Raw genomic sequence first — 23,891 nt, 5'->3', positions numbered from 1 at the left:
GAACTAGTATTAGTTCCATACATTGTAGCCACAGCAACCTCAGTTCAAATCCAAGTTCCAGCATTGTGTGTGAGCGGTGTTCTAATTTACATTCTCACCCCCCCGCACACGCTCAGCCCCCACCCCACCCACCCCACCCACCCCCTCACCGCCATATCCCCCCCTGCAGGATATATACTGTAACAGTAAATAGTTAGAATGTTAACTGTTGTTTCCATGATATGAAGGGAAACATGTGTAATTCTTCACGTTATACCCAACCACATGTGAGTAGCTGAAAGCAGATTGGTGAAACTTTATTAAACTTTATCCTTAATACGACAACACAAAATGCACAATCATTGCTCAAGCATATACCTCCGCAGTACCAGTCTGAGAGCCAAAGAAAATCTTCACCCCAGCAACATGAACTTCCTTTTCTTCTTGAACCAAATGCCCATTTTCAATCACTTCTTTGGCTACTTTTGGTACATTGATGTCCTTTACCTCTTCTTTCTGCTGTGCAAAACATTTTTCAGTATATAGTCAATTTCCATATTATCATCGAACCTTTGATAACAACCAATGCACTTCTCATGTAGATATGTACATACATAGACAAGGGCAGGCATTTATTCTGTAGACAGTCAAAACAATTTGGTATTCTTCAGCGATTATAATACAGAGAAGTGGCAGTACAAAGCAACCATTTTCAAAGCGACTTAACTTCTAGATACAAATATCAACACTTTAAAGATTTACTATTGTAACAATAAGCTGTTCAAATGTTGACCCTTCTATTTTTTCAGATCTCCATGCATCAACTATGGTTTCCAAGTCTCATGCATTACAGCGACCAAGAGATGACCGTCACTCTGATTTTCCCTCAACTCGCTCGCTCCCCATCCCCATGAGGAAATATCAAACTTTCACACAACACCTCACATAACTAAGATTGATATCCTCAGCAGAGTGACAGACAGAAACTCATGTCTCAATACTTTGTTGTCTCTATTACCAGTAGTGCAGATACAGGGCTCTGTACTGATTTATTACCTTGTTGTGGCTGTTGCTTAAGAACTCAACAGCTGCCCAAACTCCTATGGCAACGACAATAGTAGAGCAGATATAGTGTCTAATATGCCATAATGATAACACGTAATTCTGCAAAGAGGTCCAGGTATCAAAGATGCGAACTAGAAAGGAAAAAAAAACCTCTGTAAATATCAGCTCATCCAAAACTCTGATACCCAAATCCTACCATGCACCAAGTCCCAATTGTCAATCACCCCTGCCCTCACTGACCTATGTTGGCTCAAATTAAAATCCCTCTATAATCTCACCTCTAGTGCAGTACTGAGGGAGTGCCGCATTGTCGGAGGTGCTGTCTTTCAGATTAGGTGTTAAACCAAGGCCCCATCTGCTCTCTCAGGTGGACATAAAAACCCCATGCCACTATTCAAATGGCAGGAGAATTCTACAGTGTCCTGTCCAACACGTATCCCTCTAACAAAACAGATTATCTAGTCATTATTTCATTGCTGTTTGAGATCTTGCTGTGGTCATATTGGTTGTCATGTTTCCCTACATTGCAACAGTGACAACACTTCAAAATGTATTTAATTGGCTGTGAAGCACTTTGGAACATCCTGATGCACCATATAATGTTCTTTCTTTCTTTACAACCCACCCCACAGACTCACCAGTCCTCTGACTCTGGCCTCGTTCACTCATCATTGATGGCCATGCCTTCAGCTTTCTAGGTCCCACTCTCTGGAATTCCCTCCCTGAACCCCCAGCTTCTCCACTTCCCTCCCCACCTTTAAGACCCTCTTAAAACCCACCTCTTTGACCAAGCTTTTGGTCACCATTCCAAATCTCTCTGGTTCGACCTTATGCCTCGTGAAGCGCCTTGGGATGTTTCTCTACATTAAAGGTGCTATATAAATGCAAGTTGTTGTCGAAGGGTAGCAAGTGAGGCAATATCTTACAGACCAATAGAAAATATTAAATGGTATAGGAAAGACGAACTCTGAAAACTACCTCAAAGTAAAGCATGACAGTAGGAAAAAGGGCATAATTTCACACCAGTGATGGGCAAATTGTGAACTAAATTTTCTGACATTAGTCCTAAAAGAATAATCAACACTTGGACTAGCTTCCAGGAAGAGCAGAGGGAGAAGAGTCATTCAAGAGCTTGTTGGACTGAATGATGGGGGAAGGGAGATTCTGTTTGGGTGGATGAGCTGAATGACATTTTTAAAAATCTATATCCATCTTGCAATCCTTCTAATTTTTTTAATCCCCCCCCCCTTGGCCATAATCTTCCAAACATCCTTAGATACGGAGGTGGTGCCAGGGGACTGCAGAATTGTTCAAAAAAGGGTGCAAGGATAAACCCAGCAACTACAGGCCCGTCAGTTTAACCTTGGTGGTGGGGAAACTTTTAGAAACGATAACCCGGGACAGAATTAGCAATCACTTGGACAAGTGTGGATTGATTAGGGAAAGCCAGCACGGATTTGTTAAAGGTAAATCGTGTTTAACTAATTTGATAAGAGTCTTTTGATGAGGTAAGAGAGGAGGTCAATGAGGGCAATGAAGTTCACATCGTGTATATGGACTTTCAAAGGGTGTTAGAGTGCCGCATAATAGGCTTGTCATCCAAGATTGAAGCCCATGGAATAAAAGGGGCAGTAGCAGCATGGATACAGAAAGTAACGGTGAACGGTTGTTTTTCGGACTGGAGGGAGATGTACAGTGGTGTTCCCCAGGGGTCGGTACTAGGAACACTGCTTTTCTTGGTATATATTAATGACTTGGACTTGGGTGTACAGGGCACAATTTCCAAATTTGCAAATGACAATACTTGGAAGTGTAGTGATTAGTGCAGAGGTTAGTGATAGACTTCAAGAGGCTATAGACAGGCTGGTGGCATGGGCGGACACGTGGCAGATGAAATTTAACACAGAAAAATGTGAAGTGATACATTTCGGTAAGAAGAATGAGGAGAGATACTGTAAACTCAAGGGCACAATTCTAAAAGGGGTACATGAAGAGAGATCTGGGAGTACATGTACACAAATTGTTGAAGGTGGTAAGGCAGGTTGAGAAAGCAGTTAAAAAAGTATACGGGATCCTGGGCTTTATAAATAGAGGCATAGAGTACAAAAGCAAGGAAGTCATGATGAACCTTTATAAAACACTGGTTCGGCCACTGGAGTATCATGTCCAGTTCTGAGCTCTTTAGGAAAGATGTGAAGGCCTTAGAGAAGATGCAGAAGAGATTTACTAGAATGAATGCAGGGATGATGGACTTTAGCTACGTGGATAGACTGGAGAAGCTGGGGTTGTTATCCTAGAAACAGAGAAAGTTGAGAGGAGATTTGATAGAGGTAATCAAATCATGAAGAGTCTAGACAGAGTAGATAGAGAAACTGTTCCCTTGGTAGAAGGGTCAAGGACCAGAGGCATAGATTTAAGGTGAATGGCAAAAGAACCAAAGGTGACAGGAGGAAAAACTTTTTCACACAGCGAGTGGTTAGGATCTGGAATGCAATGCCGGAGGTGGTGGAGGCAGATTCAACCGTGGCTTTCAAAAGGGAACTGGATAAGTAATTGAAAGGAAAAAATTTGTAGGGCTACGGGTATAGGGTGGGGGAGTGGGACTATCTGGATTCCTCTTGCATAGAGCCGGCACGGACTCGTTGGGCCGAATGGCCTCCTTCCATGCTGTAACCTTTCCATGATTGTCTGATTCAACAATCAAACCAAGGACCCCAGAGACTGTGTCCAGGTGAAAGACGCTGGATGCAGTTGTTTACTGCAAGGGAGAAGGTTTAGGCAGAAAGCAAAAGATCGAAATTGACCCATCACTTCAACGGGGACAATATAACGTTTTACAAATAATTTTAAACACGTGGCGCTTCGGTCCGGCGGCTCCTCGGATCAACCGCGATGGAAACGATTCCCTCAAAAGTGACAATCAATAAACGCCGGGGCCTCACCCTCATCGCGCTGCTCCCCACACACGGGCCGACAGGCTGACAGCACAATCACAACAATAAATCCCCACATGGCGGCTCGACCCGAAGCGTCGGACAATCTCCCGCCCGGGCTTTAAACAGGAATCTTCAGACAAGGTGAAGAGACGAGATTCAGATCCTCACTCGTCTCCCAGCGCCGCCATTAACCTCTGCGGGGCATGCTGGGAGTCAACCAACTTTATTCAAACTCCCAGAAATTAACAGATCCATTGGAGACCAAACTCTCAGCAGGGACTGGAGTGCATCATCTACACCAATAATAACATTCAGAGTGTCTATTGACACCACTGTGTCAGCCAGTGGGTTGGAGGTCTTTGGCCGCCCGGTGGGGGGGGGCGGGCAGGTCGGTGGACGTCCTCGTGGGTCTGTCCAAAGTGGCTATCCACAGGTCCAGGTTAGACGCGGCCCGTGGGGGCGGTCGCTCCGACTGTCTGCCTCTCTTCCGCGGTATTCTCCGCGCCTGGGGAGGGAGCACGCGGTGTCTGCCAGTAGCTTGAGGCTTTCCGCGACGGGTGGGCACCGCAGGGACTGGAGTGCATCCTGGATCGATGTAATCAAAATTTAATTTGACACTTATTTTGGGTTTATTCATTTACTGCACATTAAAACACACCCTAACCCCCCCTTCTTAAAAAAGGGGGGGCCTAAAAACACAAAAAAAAACAAAAAAAAATCGGTTGGAGGTGGGGCAGGACTTACAGCAGGACTCACAGCAAACAGTCTATGAGGATAGTTACATAATACAAATTGATTATTTCTCCAGAAAAGTGCAAATAATCAATTTGTATTATGTAACTATCCTCCACTCATTGCATTTTGCTGGAGAAATCGCTCTGCTTTTATCAGGAGACATTGCTGTAGTTTGTAGAGACACTTTTTAAATAGACTCTGTAGACGGTTTGCTGCGGTGCGCTGTTTAAATAGACTTTGCTGTAAAATAGACTGTTTGCTGTGAGTCCTGCTGTAAGTCCCACCCCACCTCCACCCTATTGGCTGACACAGTAGTGTCAATAGACACTCTGAAAAAAACCACCTTTCTGCTGGTGTGCTTGAGATTTTCCGCGACCGGTGGGCAGTGCGTGGACTGGAGTGCATAATCAACCAGGAAAATAAAATTATGATTTAATTTGGTTCTTTTAATTGACCAGTCGGGATGACATGGGTGGCCCAATGTGATAAGAAAAATGGGACAGGATCACACCTACCCCCACCACCCCCTCCCCCCCCCCCCACCCTTCTCTTAAGGGGCTTAAACAAAAAAAAACTCTCTTCTGCGGCATTCTCCACACCCAGGTGGCCCTGGAGAAGGAGCACACGGTGTCTGCTGGTAGGCTCGAGGCTTTCCGCGACCGGTGGGCACCGCAGGGACTGGAGTGCATCATCGACACTGAGAATACAATTTTTAATTGGTTTTAGTATTTGATCAGTCAAGGTGACATGGGTTCGGCCAGTGTCATAGGTGGAGGGACACGATCACACCTAATCCCCCCCCCCCACTCTTTTTTTTAAGGAGCTTAAAGTAAAAAAAACCTATCGCCTGCTGGTGTGCTTGAGGCTTTCCGCGATTGGTGGGCACTGCAGGGACTGGAGGGCATCATCAACACCGAAAATAAAATTATGATTTAATTTGGTTTTGTTTGATTTATTATTGATTAGTCAAGATGACATGGCTTAAAGCCCAGTGTCATCAGTGGAGGGGCAGATTTGTGCCTAACCCTCCGCCTTTACAAGGGGCTTAACTAAAAAAAAATCCATTGAACACAGTACTTTGCAGTACTTTAAAATGATACAAAAATGATGTGATATTAAAGATATGAAAGAGAAGTAAACAATAATAATTTGCATTTCTATAGCATCTTTAATATAATAAATGTCCCAAAGTGCTTCATATAGGAGAGCAGAGGTCATGTAGTAGTAGAACGATTAGGAAAGCTGCTCGAATGCACAGTCCAAAAGATTGGTTTTGAGAAGAATTGCTTTTGGGAGAGAAGTGGCAAGATATAAAAAGGGAGTACCAGAAGGTAGGACCAAGCACTAGGACAAGGTGCACAGAGAATCAGAGTCAGGTGCTAAGGCACTTGGTGGGGTATAGGGCTACCGCAGGTTGAAGGAGCAAGGCCATGGAGTGATTTGTAAGCAAGTACAAGGATTTTGGTGCAACGGAGGACATGAAGCCAGTGGAGATTGGAAAGGATGGGGGTGATGGGTGAATAGTGCAAGTGACAGGGACTTTCAACGAGTTGGAGTTTGGGATGGTAGCAAGAACAATATTGGAAAATTCGAGTCTTAAGGTAATAAAAGCATAGATAAGGATGATGAAGATAGGTAGGGATGGAGAGGAGCAATGTTACAGAGGTTTCAGGTTTCAACCTCCAATCAGGTTTCCGCCCCTGCCACAGCACCGAAATGGCCATAATCAAAGTCACAAATTACATCCTCTGTGACTGTAACCATGGTGTATTATCCCTCCTCGTCCTCCCTGCAGCCTTTGACATGGCCATCATTCTCCACCAACGCCTCTCCGCTGTTGTCCAGCTCAGTGTGATTGTCCTAATTTGGTTCCACACTTACCTATCCAATTGTAGCCAGAGCATCTCTATCAATGGGTTCTCATTCCATTCTCACACCATTACCTCTGGAGTCCTCCAAGGATCTATCCTGGGCCTCCTCCTCTTCCTCATCTACATGCTACTCCTTGCCGACATCATGCGAAGACATGGGGTCATCTGCCACATGTACAACACCCGGCTTTACCTCTCCACCACCTCTCTTGACCCTTCCATTGCCTTTGTTGTCAGATTACTTGTCCAACATCCATTCTGAGATGAGTCGCAATGTCCTCCAGCTAAACATTGGGAAGACTGAAGCCATTGTCCTCCGGCATCCGCCACAAACTCCGTACCTCAACTACCGAATCCATCCCCCATCTCAGGTTGAACCAGAGTGTTTACAACCTCGACTTCAAGCTGAGCTTCCGACCCCATATTCTCTCCATCACAAAGACCACCTACATACACCTCTATAACATTACCTGCCTCTGCCACTGCCTCCACCCATCTGCTGCTGAAACCCTCGTACATGCCTTTGTTACCTCCAATGCTTTTCTGGCCAGTCTCCCATTCTCCACCCTTCGTAAACCGAAGCTCATTCAAAACTCTTCTGCCCATATCCTATTCAGCACCTCGTCCCACTTACCCACCACTCCTGTCCTCGCTGACCTACATTAGCTCTCGGTCCCCCAACACCTCCAATTTAAAATTCTCATCCTCATGATTAAATCCCTTCACGGGTTCATTTCTCCCTATTTCTGTAACCTCCTCCAGTCCTATAGCCCTTACCCCGAACTCTGCATTTCTGACTCTTACATCTTGTGCATCCACTTCTTCTTCACCACACCATTGGTGGCCATGCCTTCAGTTGTCTATGATGTGGAGATGCCGGTGATGGACTGGGGTGTACAAATGTAAGGAATCTTACAACACCAGGTTATAGTCCAACAGTTTTATTTGAAAATCACAAGCTTTCGGAGGCTTTCTCCTTCGTCAGGTGTGTGTGGGAGTCCTTGAAATTTACCGCATATATAGACAGAGAACAATGCCTGGTGATTACAGATAATCTTTCAAGGCAATCAAAGGAATTGAATAGTGTTCAGACAGAGAGACATTAGATACAAGACTACTGAATATACAAACGGCCAGAACCAAAGACAGAGAGAGAGAGAGAGAAAGAGAAACATCAGAAAGGAAGAGAAAGAGAGAGAATGACCAGTTGTATTAAAAACAGATTTTTTTTTTCGCTGGTGGGGTTACGTGTAGCGTGACATGAACCCAAGATCCCGGTTGAGGCCATCCTCATGGGTGCGGAACTTGGCTATCAATTTCTGCTCGATGATTTTGCGTTGTCGTGTGTCTCGAAGGCCGCCTTGGAGAACGCTTACCCGAAGATCGGTGGCTGAATGTCCTTGACTGCTGAAGTGTTCCCCGACTGGGAGGGAACCCTTCTGTCTGGCGATTGTTGTGCGGTGTCCGTTCATCCGTTGTCGCAGTGTCTGCATGGTCTCGCCAATGTACCATGCTCCGGGGCATCCTTTCCTGCAACGTATGAGGTAGACAACGTTGGCCAAGTCACAGGAGTATGAACCATGTACCTGGTGGGTGGTGTCCTCTCGTGTGATGGTGGTATCTGTGTCGATGATCTGGCATGTCTTGCAGAGGTTGCCGTGGCAGGGTTGTGTGGTGCCGTGGACGCTGTTCTCCTGAAAGCTGGGTAATTTGCTGCGAACGATGGTCTGTTTGAGGTTGAGTGGCTGTTTGAAGGCGAGTAGTGGAAGCGTGGGGATGGCCTTAGCGAGGTGTTCGTCGTCATCTATGACAGATCATCGACACAGATACCACCATCACACGAGAGGACACCACCCACCAGGTACATGGTTCATACTCCTGTGACTCGGCCAACGTTGTCTACCTCATACGTTGCAGGAAAGGATGCCCCGGAGCATGGTACATTGGCGAGACCATGCAGACACTGCGACAACGGATGAACGGACACCGCACAACAATCGCCAGACAGGAGGGTTCCCTCCCAGTCGGGGAACACTTCAGCAGTCAAGGACATTCGGCCACCGATCTTCGGGTAAGTGTTCTCCAAGGCGGCCTTCGAGACACACGACAACGCAAAATCGTCGAGCAGAAATTGATAGCCAAGTTCAGCACCCATGAGGACGGCCTCAACCGGGATCTTGGGTTCATGTCACGCTACACGTAACCCCACCAGCGAAAAAAAAGTTATCTGTTTTTAATACAACTGGTCATTCTCTCTCTTTCTCTTCCTTTCGAATGTTTCTCTCTCTCTCTCTCTCTTTCTTTGGTTCTGGCCATTTGTATATTCAGTAGTCTTGTATCTAATGTCTCTCTGTCTGAACACTATTCAATTCCTTTGATTGCCTTGATAACGGGCAGTTGGAAAGATTATCTGTAATCGCCAGGCATTGTTCTCTGTCTATATATGCGGTAAATTTCAAGGAATCCCACACACACCTGACGAAGGAGAAAGCCTCCGAAAGCTTGTGATTTTCAAATAAAACTGTTGGACTATAACCTGGTGTTGTAAGATTCCTTACATTCAGTTGTCTAGATCACACATTCTAGAATTCACTCCCCTAAACCTCTACAGCTCCCTCTCCTCCTTTACAACCTTCCTTAAAACCCACTTCTTTGACCAAGTTTTTTGTCACTCCTCCTAATCTCTCCTTCCGTGGCTTGGCGTCCATTTTTGTCTGAGTACTTCTTTGTGAAATGCCTTGGGATATTTTTCTATGTTGAAGGTGCTATATGAATGCAAGTTGTTATTACACATGGAACCTCAAATCTGTATGGGCTACAATACCGTGTATCCTTGGCTGTTCTGATCTCACACCAGGCATAGGTGTAAGATGGCACACACAGAACCTAACTATATATACAAAGAATTACTTCTAGAGATGTGTGGTGTGAAAGCAACGGTTGGAAGAGGAAGAAACATTGTTGGCAGCACAAATAAGTGAGTTCGCATTGAGAGACCAATTTCTAGGGATTGTCCATGACAATTTCTACATGTGATCACCGGACCACAAATACAAAACTTCAAATGAATAGGTTGAGAATGCCATTTACTTTGTGGCCTTGCAGCTCTGTGAAACTGACAAGTGGGTGATAAGCCAGGTATCCCACACCTTCCATCCATTGAGGAGCTCGCTGAGCCAGATAACCAGGCCATGAGATTCTGCTGGCGCAGTCGAGCAGATCACAGAAGGATCATGCTAGAGACTAATGTGACAGGATAGGTCACAAAGGAACCAACATGCAGAGTTTCAAATCGCTCACTGGACATCACTCAGTATCCAGCTGTTGAGGGGAACCAGGGTAATGCAAATTAAGCGGAACTCAAAACAAATTCAGCTTTCTGACCCTGTATGAGAAACCATGGAGAGGCATGCAGAGGGTGCATTCCAAGTAGAGTCCAGATTTGAAGAGTCATTTTATTCAGGGGACATTATTGGTCCCTCAGAGATGGCATGCCACAATAACAGTTTAACACCACACTCCGACTATGATGAGGTGTCCACCCTGCTCAAAGAAAAGATGCGAGGGGTCACATAATTGGTGCATTCGAGTGGAGCAGAGTGAACTTTATGCTTGCTTCAGTTTGGCTGTGATATAAGATGGAACAGCCGGAGGCGATGCCTGTGCTACATATCACAGTCATAGCTACTGTCATCGGACAGAGCTGGTTGGGCAAGGCCGTTTATCTGGAGGGCAAATGTGGGCTGATTGATGCCAACCAAGTAGTGCCCATGGCACAGTGCACAACAACAAGGAATAAACAAGATGCCGACCTGGTTAGCGCAGGGTTGGCATGTCTTTTAGGCAGAATTCCACATACTCCGTGGAAGACTGAGGCCATGAAACTTGGCAGCCATTCCCCATGACAAGTGCTGTGTGCGCGGTCCCTACGAGTGAGCTGCCAGCGGAGTACCTATCTGAATGGGACGAGTGATCTGACAAAAATTTATTCATGGTGTATTATTTCTCTTTTCTTTATGGTATCTTCAGGTTTAAGATAGATTCTCTTAAAAATAGCTCAGCTTGGGAACTGCAGATTTAATTAAGCCATTGTATTCATCCATACAGCCAAACATTCTGCATTGTAAATGTTCTCTTAATATGCTATTGAGTCAGATGCAACCTTGTTTGCCTGCTTGTTTACACCAGATCCACTCTCCTTCCCTACCCCTTCATCCCTCCCCTCCCATCTTTTCTCATCCCCCTCCACCAGTGCCTAATTCATTTCTCCTCACCCCATGCTCTCTTCTCTTCCCCATTCATTCTCCTCACATGTCATTTTCTCCCTGTCCATCCCCATTCCCCATCCCCCAAGCTCAAGCCCAAGCCCAGTGTCATCCCATATGCTCTCCACCAGACTGACCCCAAAGCCAGTTTCCCAACACCGAGCTGGGATCTGGCAATTTGTTGAAACATTTCTAGTGCTACAGCTAGGAATTTAACACCTATTCCTAGCGGGTGCTGGGTCATCAGTGAAGATGAAGGATTGTTACGAATTCAGGTCTGCTGCAGGTATCTACTGTTAAATGGAGTCAGTCGCTCCTTTAAGCCATCTGGTTGCCTGCTTTTTATGGAAGTCGACTCCCATGCTCTGTATCTGCTAGCATGGGGTGTGACAATTAAACTCCCTTGGTGATCTGGACCTGATCTCCATGTCTTTAAGCTTGTGCCAAGTCCCGTTCACCCATCGCCCCTGTGCTCGCTGACCTGCATTGGTTCCTGCTTTGGCAATGCCTCGATTTTAAGATCTTTGTTTTCAAATCCCTCCATGGTCTCGCCCCCTCCCTATCTCTGTAACCTCCTCCAACCCTACAATCCTCTGAGATCTCTGCGCTCCTCCAATTCTGGCCTCTTGTGCATCCCTGATTTTCAACAATCCGCCATTGGTGGTTGTGCCTTCAACTACCTCGGCCCTAAGCTTTGGATTCCCTCCCTGAACCTCTTCACCTCTCTACCTCTCTCCTCCTTTAAGACATTTCTTAAAACCTACCTGTTTGACCAAGCTTTTGGTCACCTGTCCTAATATCTCCTTTTGTGGCTGAGTCAAATTTCGTTTGATAACGCTCCTGTGAAATGCCTTGGGATGTTTTACTACGTTAAAGGCACTATATAAATGCAAGTTGTTGTGTACACTTTTGATCTCTCCGAAGGTGAGCCAAGTTAACACTCGGCAAGCTGTCTTTTGGTTTGTTTCATATATTGCTTTATTCCACATAGAGGGCTCTGAGTACGATTAAAGTTACTCGGTATAATCAGTTCAACTTCTGTTCCCATATTGTTACAAAAATAAAGAACATGCGTGCACTAGCTCACTTGGGATTTTTACTTAAGGTAGAAAGATAGATTCGCTCTGCAATCTGTCCTGCCGACAGTAGAGTATTTTTTCTCTCTAGCAGTATTTCTGTTGTCTTTTTCCGACTGTCAAGTGTCTGTGTTGATTTGTAAAAAGCCCTCCCTTCAAAGACTAGCAGAGCTCAATTAAATTTGTCACCATCAAGATGCTAGATGTCTCCTGATTGACTAGACATTGCTAACAAAGAAGCCATTATTTGGGAACTCTTCAAAACCACAGCACCCCCCCCCCACCCACCCTAGACACTGAACCTGTAACGACTGTAATGCAATGAGGCACCCTAGAGTGCCATGAACTGTATAAGTTTCTCCTCATCTCAGTTTTGAAAGAGCAGCCCCTTATTCGAAGATTATGCCCCCTAGTTCTAGTTTCACCCATCCTTGGGAACATCCTTACCGCATCCACCCGATCAAGCCCCTTCACAATCTTATATGTTTCAATAAGATCGCCTCTCATTCTTCTGAACTCCAATGAGTAGAGTCCCAATCAACTCAACCTCTCGTCATATGTCCACCCCCTCATCCCCGGGATTAACCGAGTGAACCTTCTTTGTGCTGCCTCAAGAGCAAGTATGTCTTTTCTTAAGTATGGGCACCAAAACTGTATGCAGTATTCCAGGTGCGGTCTCACCAATACCTTATATAACTGCAGCAATACCTTCCTGTTTTTATATTCTATCCCCCTAGCAATAAAAGCCAACATTCCGTTGGCTTTCTTGATCACCTGCTGCACCTGCATACTAACTTTTTGATTTTCTTGCACTAGGACCCCCAGATCCCTTTGTACTGAAGTACTTTCCAGTTTCTCGCAATTAAGATAATAACTTGCTCTCTGATTTTTCCTGCCAAAGTGCATAACCTCACATTTTCCAATATTGTATTGCATCTGCCAAATCTCTGCCCACTCACCCAGCCTGTCTATATCCCCTTGTAGGTTTTTTATGTCCTCCTCACTCTCTACTTTCCCTCCAATCTTTGTATCATCTGCAAACTTTGATATGTTACACTCGGTCCCCTCCTCCAAATCGTTAATATAGATTGTAAAGAGTTGGGGACCCAGCACCGACCCCTGCGGAACACCACTGGCTACTGGTTGCCAGTCCGAGAATGAACCATTTATCCCAACTCCCTGCTTCCTGTTAGATAAACCAATCCTCCACCCATGCCAGAATATTACCCCCAATCCAGTGATTCTTTATCTTGAGCAATAATCTTTTATATTCCTTGTCGAATGCCTTCTGGAAGTCCAAATACACTACGTCCACTGGTTCCCCTTTATCCACCCCCCTCCCTGGCTCCATCTCGCCCCCTTCCCCCTAACCTGTACACTGAACCCAGCACCCCCTTCCCCTTAACCTGGGCACTTTTTTTTATTCATTCATGGGATATGGACGTCGCTGGCGAGGCCGGCATTTATTGCCCATCCCTAATTGCCCTTGAGAAGGTGGTGGTGAGCTGCCTTGTTGAACCGCTACAGTCCGTGTGGTGAAGGTTCTCCCACATAACACGCCCCCCCGCGCACCCCACACCTACCCCTTAACCTGGACATTTAACCCACACACCCCCCTTTCCCCTTAACCTAACTCCCCTACCCATTAACCATCACCCCACCCCACCCCACCCTCCCTTAACCTAGACAATTAACCCACCACCCAACCTGGACAATTAACCCACCACCCCTTAATCTAGACACAACCCACCCATCCCCCTTTCCCTTAACCTGAACACTTAAACCCCGCCCCCAAATTACGCAACAATGAGCTCCTGGATAACATCGCCCCCGAACAACATCCGCCCGGTACTCCTGATTCCCCGGAGTAAAAATAAATATAACTTCACCGAATTTTTAAAAATAAAAATAAATTTCCTAATAATAGAAAAAAAGCGGGACAGCAGCTGTCGCTCGCTTGTCGGTCTGCGGAAGGGATTATTTTTGGAGGTGGACGGTGAGAGCGGGACCTGCGGTTCCAGCCGGACCGGAGTTGGACTGGAGCGAGTGTTCGGGCTCACTGCGTAGGAGAAACCGTGAGGTGAAGAGGCGGAGAACAGAGACTCCGATACAGGCCGCAGAGGGAGAGAGGAGACCGGGGTGTAGAGACTCCGATACAGGCCGCAGAGGGAGAGAGGAGACCGGGGTGTAGAGACTCCGATACAGGCCGCAGAGGGAGAGAGGAGACCGGGGTGTAGAGACTCCGATACAGGCCGCAGAGGGAGAGAGGAGACCGGGGGTAGAGACTCCGATACAGGCCGCAGAGGGAGAGAGGAGACCGGGGGTAGAGACTCCGATACAGGCCGCAGAGGGAGAGAGGAGACCGGGGTGTAGAGACTCCGATACAGGCCGCAGAGGGAGCGAGGAGACCGGGGGCAGGGACTCCGATACAGGCCACTCGGGATTGAGAAACCAGGCGAGCCGCCGACTTCCAGTGAAAGGGCTTGAGGCTCGGGCGGCGGTGTTAGTGAGAGGCCGCTCCGGTCAGTGTCGAGCCTGTTCACCGCGGGCTGAGCCGGGGTTCACGCCGCAATGTCGATCTTCACCCCCACCAACCAGATCCGCCTGACCAACGTGGCGATTGTCCGCATGAAGAGAGCGGGGAAACGCTTTGAACTCGCCTGTTACAAGAACAAAGTGATGAGTTGGAGGAGCGGAGTGTGAGTATCCGGGGGATCCATCCAGCCCCTAAACTCTCCCCCCACACACACCCCCCCCCCCACTTACAGCTTTAATAAATATTCCTGGTCATCACTGTCCTGTCACAAGATGGCTTTTTTTGGACTGATTCTGACATTAAAAAGGAAGCTGCTGTTACCGGCGTTTCCCATTTTCACCAGATTTCTCAGGAGGTGTCTGCAGTCGTTTTTGATTCTGGTTTGTACTGGAAGAATCGTGACTGGGCATTCACAAATCTGGCCTGTTAAATATTTAAAATTGAGGATTAGTACTTTCTAGGTGTTAGGCTTGGGTTTCGGATTGAAATAGCTGCTTCACCTCCCAACTACCGTGGAGGCTGGTGCTGTTTATTCCTAAGTACCACTGGCCAAGCAACTATGTGTTACCAAGTTTAAAGAGTTTTCTGTTGAGTGGCATATAATTATCCCATTCATTCTCACTTATACATTTAGTTTATTTCGCGCATCTATCTCTTTCTTCTCCCCCCTTCTCATATCTATAATATATTTTAAAAATCGTGTCTTGTGTGCACTTGCTGTCAACGTCCGCCATTATTAATTCCAATATCTACACACACAGTATAATGGAATCTGCCAAAGTAAACAAGCCATACTGTAATTACACATTCTCACCAGTGCTGACGCTTCAGTTTTGTCTCCTAGCTCCAAGACCTGCACTGCAGAGAAACTCCAGTACTCCATCCAACGCCACTTCTCTGCTTCCCAAATTGCTATGAGTTTTACTATTTAAATTTAACTATTGTTAATAATCTTACATCTGCGTGCACTTCCTGCCAAATTTTTCCACGGTAAGTTCCTATATCCACATTTATAATGGAAACAGCCTATGTTAACTTGTCACGCTGTAGATACACTCTCCATTAGCTGAAGGGCATGCTTAGAGCATATATACACACATAGGGGGTGATTTTAAACCCCGAGAACAGGTGGGTTGGGGCGGGTGGGAGTTGAAATGAGTTGTTTTTTGGGGTCGCAACCGCAAAATTTTCGGACTTTGTATTCCCAGTGGGAAGCCTGTACTTTTCCGCGCCGACGTTAAACCCAGAAATAAAGCCGGGTTGCGGTCGCAACCCAAAAAACAACAATTTTCAACTCCCACCCGCCCCCAACCCACCCGTTCTTGGGGTTTAAAATCACCCCCATACAGTTTGCTTTATCCAGAATATTGGGTATGAGCGATTAGACGAAAATATTGTTGAAGTGGTCGAAATAACATCTATTGTCAATTGAATCTTGAAATGAGACTCTTTTCATCGTGATCATTCCTACATATATATATTCATAACATTTCAGTCTATAATTTAAGAAAAAAGTGTGCAGGGGTGCAATGATTAAAATAGTTTCCCCCCCCCCCCCCACCCCAAAATATCCTAGATAACATCTAACCAAGCCTGGACAAATAATTTAAGCCCTCTTTTCTCTCTTTAAGGAGTCCTAACATTTTGTTTAGGTCCTCATCAGTTCTTCAATGCTGGAATGCATATTGAAAGATATTTAAGCTTAGAAATTGGAATACTTAGCAGTGTTCAGCACCACCGCCAGAAAAGATGGAGATTTGAGAGATTTCGTAAGGAGCTGCTCACTGACAAATGACAGAATTGTATGGGGTAGGGGGGGGGGTGCTTTACATGTTTTTAATGTCTGATCTGTTTCCTAGTGGAAATAGTTTTTCCCTTCTCCACAAGTAACAGCCAGGATGCTGTAGTAGTTAATAAATGGTAACATCTGCAATGAAAAAAGTTACATTTCTAATATCACTTTAAAACCAATCATGCAGTGAGTTACTGGGAATTTATATTTAACTTTATAATAGAATTACTTTGCAGTTTTAAGTCAAATCATTAGGAGCATATTTTATCATGTATAACAGTGCGACTGTAGTCTTGTGTTGATGCAACTCGGCATAATGCAATGTTCAATCCTTTGATTCAGAAAGGCACATGTAGGAAAAGGTCCATGTCTGTTAATGGTGCATTGTTCTGTAAGATGTGGATCAAACGCTTCAAATTTACGTAGGATTTTGTTTACTAAAAGTTTGATTTCCAATTGGAACAGGGGAGAAAGTCCAGTATAATCGTCTGGCTTTCATTCTGCGTCTGGGGAAGGAAGAGAGTATATGGTGATTAAAAACCTTCTAAGTAATATTATGTTGGATATTCTATTATAGTGAAGTTATCTAGTAAGGGAAAGATCTGTGTGGTTTAATTCTGTATGTATTAGCGAACATAGCTCTCTTTCTCAACATTACTTTTATGTATTTCCAGTGAAAAGGATCTAGATGAGGTTCTTCAAACTCACACAGTATTTACAAATGTTTCAAAAGGACAGGTGGCAAAGAAAGAGGATTATGTTGCAGCATTTCAGACTGACGACTTGACTGACATATGTAAACAGGTCTGTTTTGAGAAACTGTACAAAAGAAATGAATGCCTTGCAAAATATAACTTTAAATATTGAGCATAAACTCAAATTTTGAATGAATTTGTTGATAGAATTATTTTTTTTAAATTGACAATGAATTGGATTTATACTAATGAATCTCCTGTGATGTTACTCGCAGTATCAAAGTAGGTGCAGCACAGGAGGAGGCCATTTGGCCCATCATGCCTCTGCTGGCTCATTTATTAGCCCGTATTGAAAAATATGCGTGTAATTATGTATAAATGTAATTTGACACAATTGTATAGGTAAATATGATTAAATGTATTTAAATGTAAGAATTATAAAATAGAATTAACATTTTATATTGTAAATGGAGAAATTTATATAACTACGGTATATTTTCTTTATAGTTCGTGTGTGTGTGTGTGTAAATATATATATATATATATATATATATATATTTTGGGATTCCAGATGTGGCTAATTTCATTCCTGATTAGTAAATTAAAAATGAGTAATAGACATCATCATTGGGCATGTGATCTCAATGCTCATATTCACACAGCGTATGCATTTATACTTTAACTTTTTTGTGCATTGTTGGTAAAATGGTAAGACAAAAAGCAGAGTGTGTAAGTGTGTTTTGATCGTTGAGTGGGAACCCTGAGACTTGGCAGCACAGAATGGGGCTAAGTGTTTTAAACAGTGAAGCCAGTTTTTCCTAGCTCAGTTTGATCCGTCGTACCCCTGCTCCCAGACCTCTCTAGCGCTTTTACCCATCCAGGCTGGACCTGCATCAGACTGCCAACCAAGCGTTCCCTCCCGGTTGCTCTTTGCTGGTTTCCCCATTGAGCTGGAAAAAACAGCTTTTCAATTTTTGGAGCAGTCAACTTGCATCTTCGCCTGTAAATTAGTCCTACTGCGAGAACTGACAGTGGAGCAAGCCATACAGGAGAAGACCTCGCAAGTAAGGGATGGACATAAGAAATAATAGCAGGAGTAGGCCATATGGCCCCTCGAGCTTGCTCCGCCATTCAATAAGTTCATGGCTGATCTTTGACCTCAACTTCACTTTCCCGCCTGATCCCCATATCCCTTGATTCGCCTAGTGTCCAAAAATCTATCTATCTCAGCCTTGAATATACTCAACGACTCAGCAGCCACAACCCTCTGGGGTAGAGAATTCCAAAGATTCACAACCTTCTGAGTGAAGAAATTCCTCCTCATCTCAGCCTTAAATGGCTGACCCCTTATACTGAGATGTCTCCTATTTCTAGACTCTCCAGCCAGGGGAAACAACCTCTCGGCATCTACCCTGTCAAGCCCCCTCAGAATCTTATGTTTCAATGAGATCACCTCTCATTCTTCTAAACTCTAGAGAATATAGACCTATTTCATTCAATCTCTCATCATAGGACAACATTATCCTAAAAGCATTAAACCTCGTGTGTGTGTGTGTGTGTATTTTTTACACACACACACACACCACTGGGGGGGGTGTCCCTCGGTTGTAGCAGCAAGGGGTAAGTTTTGTTTGGTTGGGCATCATTAAAGTCCTCTGATTTGGTGGCACTGGGATGGGCCGTTTGGCAGCACTGTGGAGGGGGAGTCTGGACCTGGCCAGAAGGGGAAGTTGTCATTTATTTATCACAAACCGTTGCTGAGTCTTAATTATTTTAAAAGGGAATTAAATAGTTGCTTGAAAAAGAAGGTTCTTAAAGATAAGGGATGAAGGTTAAATATAAAATTCTTTTACTTCTGTATTTAATCCATATCCATTATTTTTCTTAAATCCAAGGATATACAGCAAGATGATATGCACGATTTACTAGTGTTTAGCAGAATTGCGGGGGGGTGGGGGTGTAGCAGTCCTGAGGTTTGGTAGCACTGGGAGGATGGTCCTGACGTTTGGCAGAACAGGAGTGTAGCGCTGAGGTTAGAGATGCTAGGGTTTGGCAACACTGGAAGGGAAATCTGGGGTTTGGCAAAACTCAGGGTTGAAATGTTGGTTTTAGCTCACTGGATTCCTGGGGTCTGTCATCTGTCAAAGAAGGGGTTGGGATTCCCTCTGTCCAGCAGTACTGGTTTTGTAAGCACCTAAGAGATATCTGCAAACGTTAAATTGTTTTGTGATTGGTTCTTAGAAAAAGAGTTTTCCTTAGATAAAGAAATAATCAAACGGCATAAATACAGATTTTCCTTTGTCTGTGCCCCTCCAAAACAATTTATTTTTACTTTCTGGAAAATTTGGAGAATGGGGGTGGGACTTGCACTAGCCTACATCTGTGAATGCCAGTCTTGCTTTAGACTTTCATAAATTACCTCAGCAAACATTATTTGTGTGAGATGAGTCTCATTGTACTGTTTTTCTTGGATTATAAACCAGATTTCAAAATGGTTTATCATTGGTATCAGATTATTACACAAATAAAAAAATAATTACCTCACAGTCCTGAACCGGCTGGGTTTGGTGCATTTGGATAATTTTGTCTTATTTTGTCCCTCCTTCCTTATTGGAACTATACTGTACTATTCTGGATGGCATGTTCACTGAGAAATGAATGGAAGTGATTCAGATTAATTTCAGTTAGCACACTGAAAATGGAGAAGAGATTTTACCTTGGCTGTGATGCCACAGGGGGAACAGATATTGAGATATTGTGGGGTTATATTGCAGTAACAAAATGAATGGAACTGGAGTAAAACTTCATAATGTTGAATCAGGGATATTCCAGACATGTCGGTTCCCAAGCTGCCTCTAACCAGTAATATTAAAGTGTAATAAGCAGTAATGGTGAGAGATGCTGTTGAGAATAAATTCTGATGCCTTTCTTCATAACATTCAGGATTGTGTCAGTTTAGTGGACTTAGTTCCATTTTATATATCAAAATTAAATTTCAAATACAGTTCTAAATTTTTTCTTTCCCAGATTCTGGCGAAGGGTGAATTGCAAGTATCTGATAAGGAGCGGCACGCACAGCTGGAACAGATGTTCAGAGACATAGCGACTATAGTAGTAGAGAAATGCGTTAACCCTGAAACTAAGAGACCTTACACTGTGAACCTGATTGAGCGAGCCATGAAGGACATCCACTATTCTGTGAAAGCCAACAAAAGCACAAAACAGCAGGTAGTTTAACATGAGGCACTGACTAGTGAAGAATGGTGCATGAATTAACAGCTGTCACCAAGCCAGTATATCTGTTTTGATATTCACGGTTCCCAGTAGTGAGACTCAGACTTCCAAAAGGTATTGAAGTGGTTGTCCTGTTAAGGCAGAACCACTTCAGCTATATATAACATGCAATATCCAGCAATACATTTATTTTACACGATTAGACTAGTTTGTTTCTATGTTTTGTAAATCACTTTTTTACCGTACAACATTATTTATTTGACTTGCTATTTTATACCATTTGACTGCTTTTGATGGGTTTTGATATAAAATGTAAGAAACGGTTCATTGAGGAATTTTTATAAGTTGCTCACATTTCTAGTTAAACTTTGGAAAGATGTATATGCTTGACTCAGTTGATAGCACTCTTGCTTCAGAAAGTTATAGATTCAGGCCCCACTACAGACATTTAAAAAAAAAAAAATCATTCTTGGGATGTGGGTGTTGCTGGCAAGGCTGGCATTTATTGCCCATCCCTAGTTGCCCTGATAAGGTCGTGGTAGGCCCTTGAACTGCAGGTGTAAGCACATAATGTAGGTTGACAGCTCAGTGCAATGCTGAGGGAGTGCTGCATTGTTGGAGATGCTGTCTTTCAGATGAAATGTTAAACTGAGTCTGCCTGCTCAGTTGGACATATAAAATTCCATGGCGCTATTTGAAGTGGAGTTCTTACCAGTGTCCTAGCAACATTTTTCCCTCATCCAACACCATGAAAAACAGAGTATCCGATCAATCATTCATTTGCTGTTTGTGGGACTTTGCTATGTGCAGATTAGCTGCCAAGTTTGACTACAGTATTTGAATGCACTTCAAAAGTAATCCACTGATTATAAAGCACACTGGGACATTTTGAGAACATAATGTGCTATATAAATGCAACTACTTTTTAAAAAAAAAATGTATTTATAAAGGTAACAACTGCATTTATTGGGGATGGGGATCCAATAGATAGAAGTCAAACATGCACAAGTTACATTTTTAGATTGACATTACAACTTTCAAAAATGTCAATATGGTAATCAAAACAAAACTTAATTGTTTTGAACTGGTTTCTTCATGGCTTCCTCTAGCAGATGTATTGATATTGCCATAAATTCTACCAGGTAATATGGTCCACTGTTTAGACTAGAAATAATGTATTTTTATTCCTCCATATATAAAGGCTCTAGAAGTAATAAGACTGCTAAAGGAGAGTATGCAGATTGAACGTGCCCACATGAGACTCCGACTCAGGCTTCCAGTAAAGGATGGAAAGCGGCTTAAGGAAAAGTTGAAACCACTGATTAAAGTGATGGAAAGTGAAGAATTTGCTGAAGATTTAGATATTGTAAGTTCCACCTAGTTTACTGATGTTTCATAATCAAGGCCATTGATTTGTGTTTTTTACGGACAAACAGACAATCACAGAATTTTATCATCAAACATTGGTAATAATCTTGTATTTCCATGTAATTAAAATCATAAAGCAATGGGCCTAAATATAAATGGGCTGAGTCACAAAACAATTTTAAAACTACTGATCAAAATCCTTTAACGCCATGTAATAAAAACAAAATTTGACTTAGTCAATCATCATAAAACAAGGGCCCTGATAAAATTTGGGAAATACTGATTCCTGGAGCTAAAAGCCTACAAAGGAGAGGGAAAAAATTAAATTATTTGCAGCTTAAGCCACACAGACCAGAAGGTCTCTGTTTAATGCCTTGTCTGAACTGAATTAGCAGATTGCAGCTGGGGCAGCAAACAGGGTCCTCAAGCTGCTCGAGGCTGGCGAGAAGGTCAGATTGATTGCTGCATTGCTGTCTCGTGACTTTTGCTGGGAAATGTATCTGTGTGGATGTCTAGTGATAACATGTTGGGCTTAGCTTTGGTTCTCCCCCTCCCCGGCCTGGTAATATTCAGGGTATAGGATCATAGGAAATAGTCCCTTGGGTGCGTTACTAGAGGTGTGCCATTGCCTGTGAAAACCAACTTCTGCAAGAGATGGTGCCTTAAATAGAGGATGGCATGGGAAAGAAATGCAGTACCTTTTAAAAGTTCTCTTTTGTAACTTCAATATATTTTTCCAAAACAACCTTACATGAGTTTAATAGTTTTAGCTGTGATCCATGTGAGACCTGCAGAGATGAAACCTCTGAAGGTGGACCATTAGCATGAATTTTATTTTGAGGGTGTCAAAGGCAGCAATTCCAAAATGAAAGGTTAAAGCAAAATGAGGTTTAAAGACAAGGCATATGATAGGTGATAATACCTATGGGAGCTATAAAAGATACAGAAAGGAAGCAAGGAAGAATAGGAAGGCTAAGGGGAATATGAAATACAGATAGTCAACACAAAAGGAAATAGGGAATTTTATAATCATAGAAGGGATGGGACCATTTATCGATGAAGATAGGCCACCTCATGCTTGAGACACGAGGAGATGGGGAAAAGAGTGGAGAAAGACTGTCAGCTGGGGTGGGGGGTAAAACTCAGTTGTGGACAGAACTGAAAATCTGGGCACACCAGGGTTGGGTGCATTGGATTGAAATATCAGTGGGGGGAGATCTGTCAGTGAGATTCAAGGTCTGAAAATTATCCTAGAAAAACAAGGGGATGTTAGAATAAGTTATTTTTACATAGAAGATTTTTAGAATATGGAATGCTTTACAAGCAGCTATTGAGGCAGACTCAACATAATTTAAAACAGATATTGGATAAGGATTTGGGGAACAGCAGTTTAATGCTTTTAGATAGCTCCAGATGAAGAGCCAGATGTGATGGGCCAAATACCTATTTGCTGTGCTCTTATTTCTCACTTCTGTAGTGGTGGTTAACCTTATTTCTGTTTTTACTTCAGGTGTGTTTGATTGACCCTGGCTGCTTCAGAGAAATTGATGAACTAATCCGACGTGAAACAAAGGGAAAGGCTTCCCTGGAAGTTCTCAGCTTAAAGGAGGTGGAAGAAGGAGATGAGAAACTTGAATAAGTTTGAGAGCTTTGGTCTTGCAGAAACAATAAACTACTTAAGCCACGCAAGCATGTTGTAAATCACACTTGTACCATTAAGTATTCATTTAACTTGTACAAGGGAACCATATTGTCTTTAATGGAAGCCCACAATTAATGAATAAATTGTCAGTTAGTTTTTAATCCTTAACTACTTTAATTGATATTCTTTACAAAGGAGTGTTCTGTTCTGAGTTTTTTTTCCCTTATAAATATTTAAATAAAATATATATTGAAGCCTTGTGAAATAGTCTCATGCACTGACTCTTTTTTCCACTAGTTTGCATTCATATGGCAGTGCTGGTGTGTGGAGGGGAGACCAGGAACAGCTGCCAAACCATTCATACCCAGCAAAGACCCATCTTTGGTCAGTCAATTGCAGAGGACCATTTATCAGAATGTCCAACTTGACTAAAAGGTTTTAGGTGTAATGGTAGGATGCAGCAGTACAAGAATTAGAATGGAGCAAGCCTATGTTTAAATAAAACACTCACTGTATAAGATAATATAGTCCTTTAGGGATGTTTGTATTCTGATTTGTTCCAGTGATGGGGTTAAATAGGAAGTCAGCTAAAAGTGTATTTGCCCATATTAAGGTATTTGCCATCATTACCTTCCTTTTATAGCAGCCCTCTTGAGGGCTGGAGTACAGTATTAAAATAGCAATGCTATATCTAAAA

General features: G+C 43.5%; 2 protein-coding genes across 3 annotated transcripts in view; one reads left to right on the top strand and one right to left on the bottom strand.

Moving 5' to 3' along the window:
* tyw1 (tRNA-yW synthesizing protein 1 homolog (S. cerevisiae)) overlaps positions 1 to 4,180 on the bottom strand; it is a 160,863-nt gene extending 156,683 nt beyond the window's left edge. The window contains exons 1-3 of one of the 2 annotated variants that reach the window (XM_068008146.1): positions 3,987 to 4,180; positions 1,036 to 1,175; positions 358 to 498 (exon numbers count right to left, since the gene is read on the bottom strand). In XM_068008146.1, coding sequence (XP_067864247.1) covers positions 358 to 498; positions 1,036 to 1,175; positions 3,987 to 4,056 — 351 coding nt within the window. In that variant the 5' untranslated portion in view covers positions 4,057 to 4,180. The remainder of the gene's footprint in view (positions 1 to 357; positions 499 to 1,035; positions 1,176 to 3,986) is intronic. The other variant, XM_068008147.1, reaches the window with a different exon arrangement.
* A 9,618-nt stretch (positions 4,181 to 13,798) lies between these two features.
* On the top strand, positions 13,799 to 23,459 carry sbds (SBDS ribosome maturation factor). Its single transcript, XM_068008145.1, has 5 exons — positions 13,799 to 14,626; positions 16,930 to 17,059; positions 19,978 to 20,178; positions 21,386 to 21,550; positions 23,063 to 23,459. Exons 1-5 carry the CDS (start codon positions 14,499 to 14,501, stop codon positions 23,189 to 23,191), a joined length of 753 nt encoding a protein of 250 aa, XP_067864246.1. The 5' UTR covers positions 13,799 to 14,498; the 3' UTR covers positions 23,192 to 23,459.
* Positions 23,460 to 23,891: the final 432 nt, after the last annotated feature.

This window comes from Heptranchias perlo, chromosome 28 (assembly GCF_035084215.1).
Source record: "Heptranchias perlo isolate sHepPer1 chromosome 28, sHepPer1.hap1, whole genome shotgun sequence".
Taxonomy (NCBI): Eukaryota; Metazoa; Chordata; class Chondrichthyes; order Hexanchiformes; family Hexanchidae; genus Heptranchias; species Heptranchias perlo.
The sequence above is the reverse complement of the archived record's forward strand: the minus strand, read 5'-3'. Positions and strand labels throughout refer to the sequence as shown.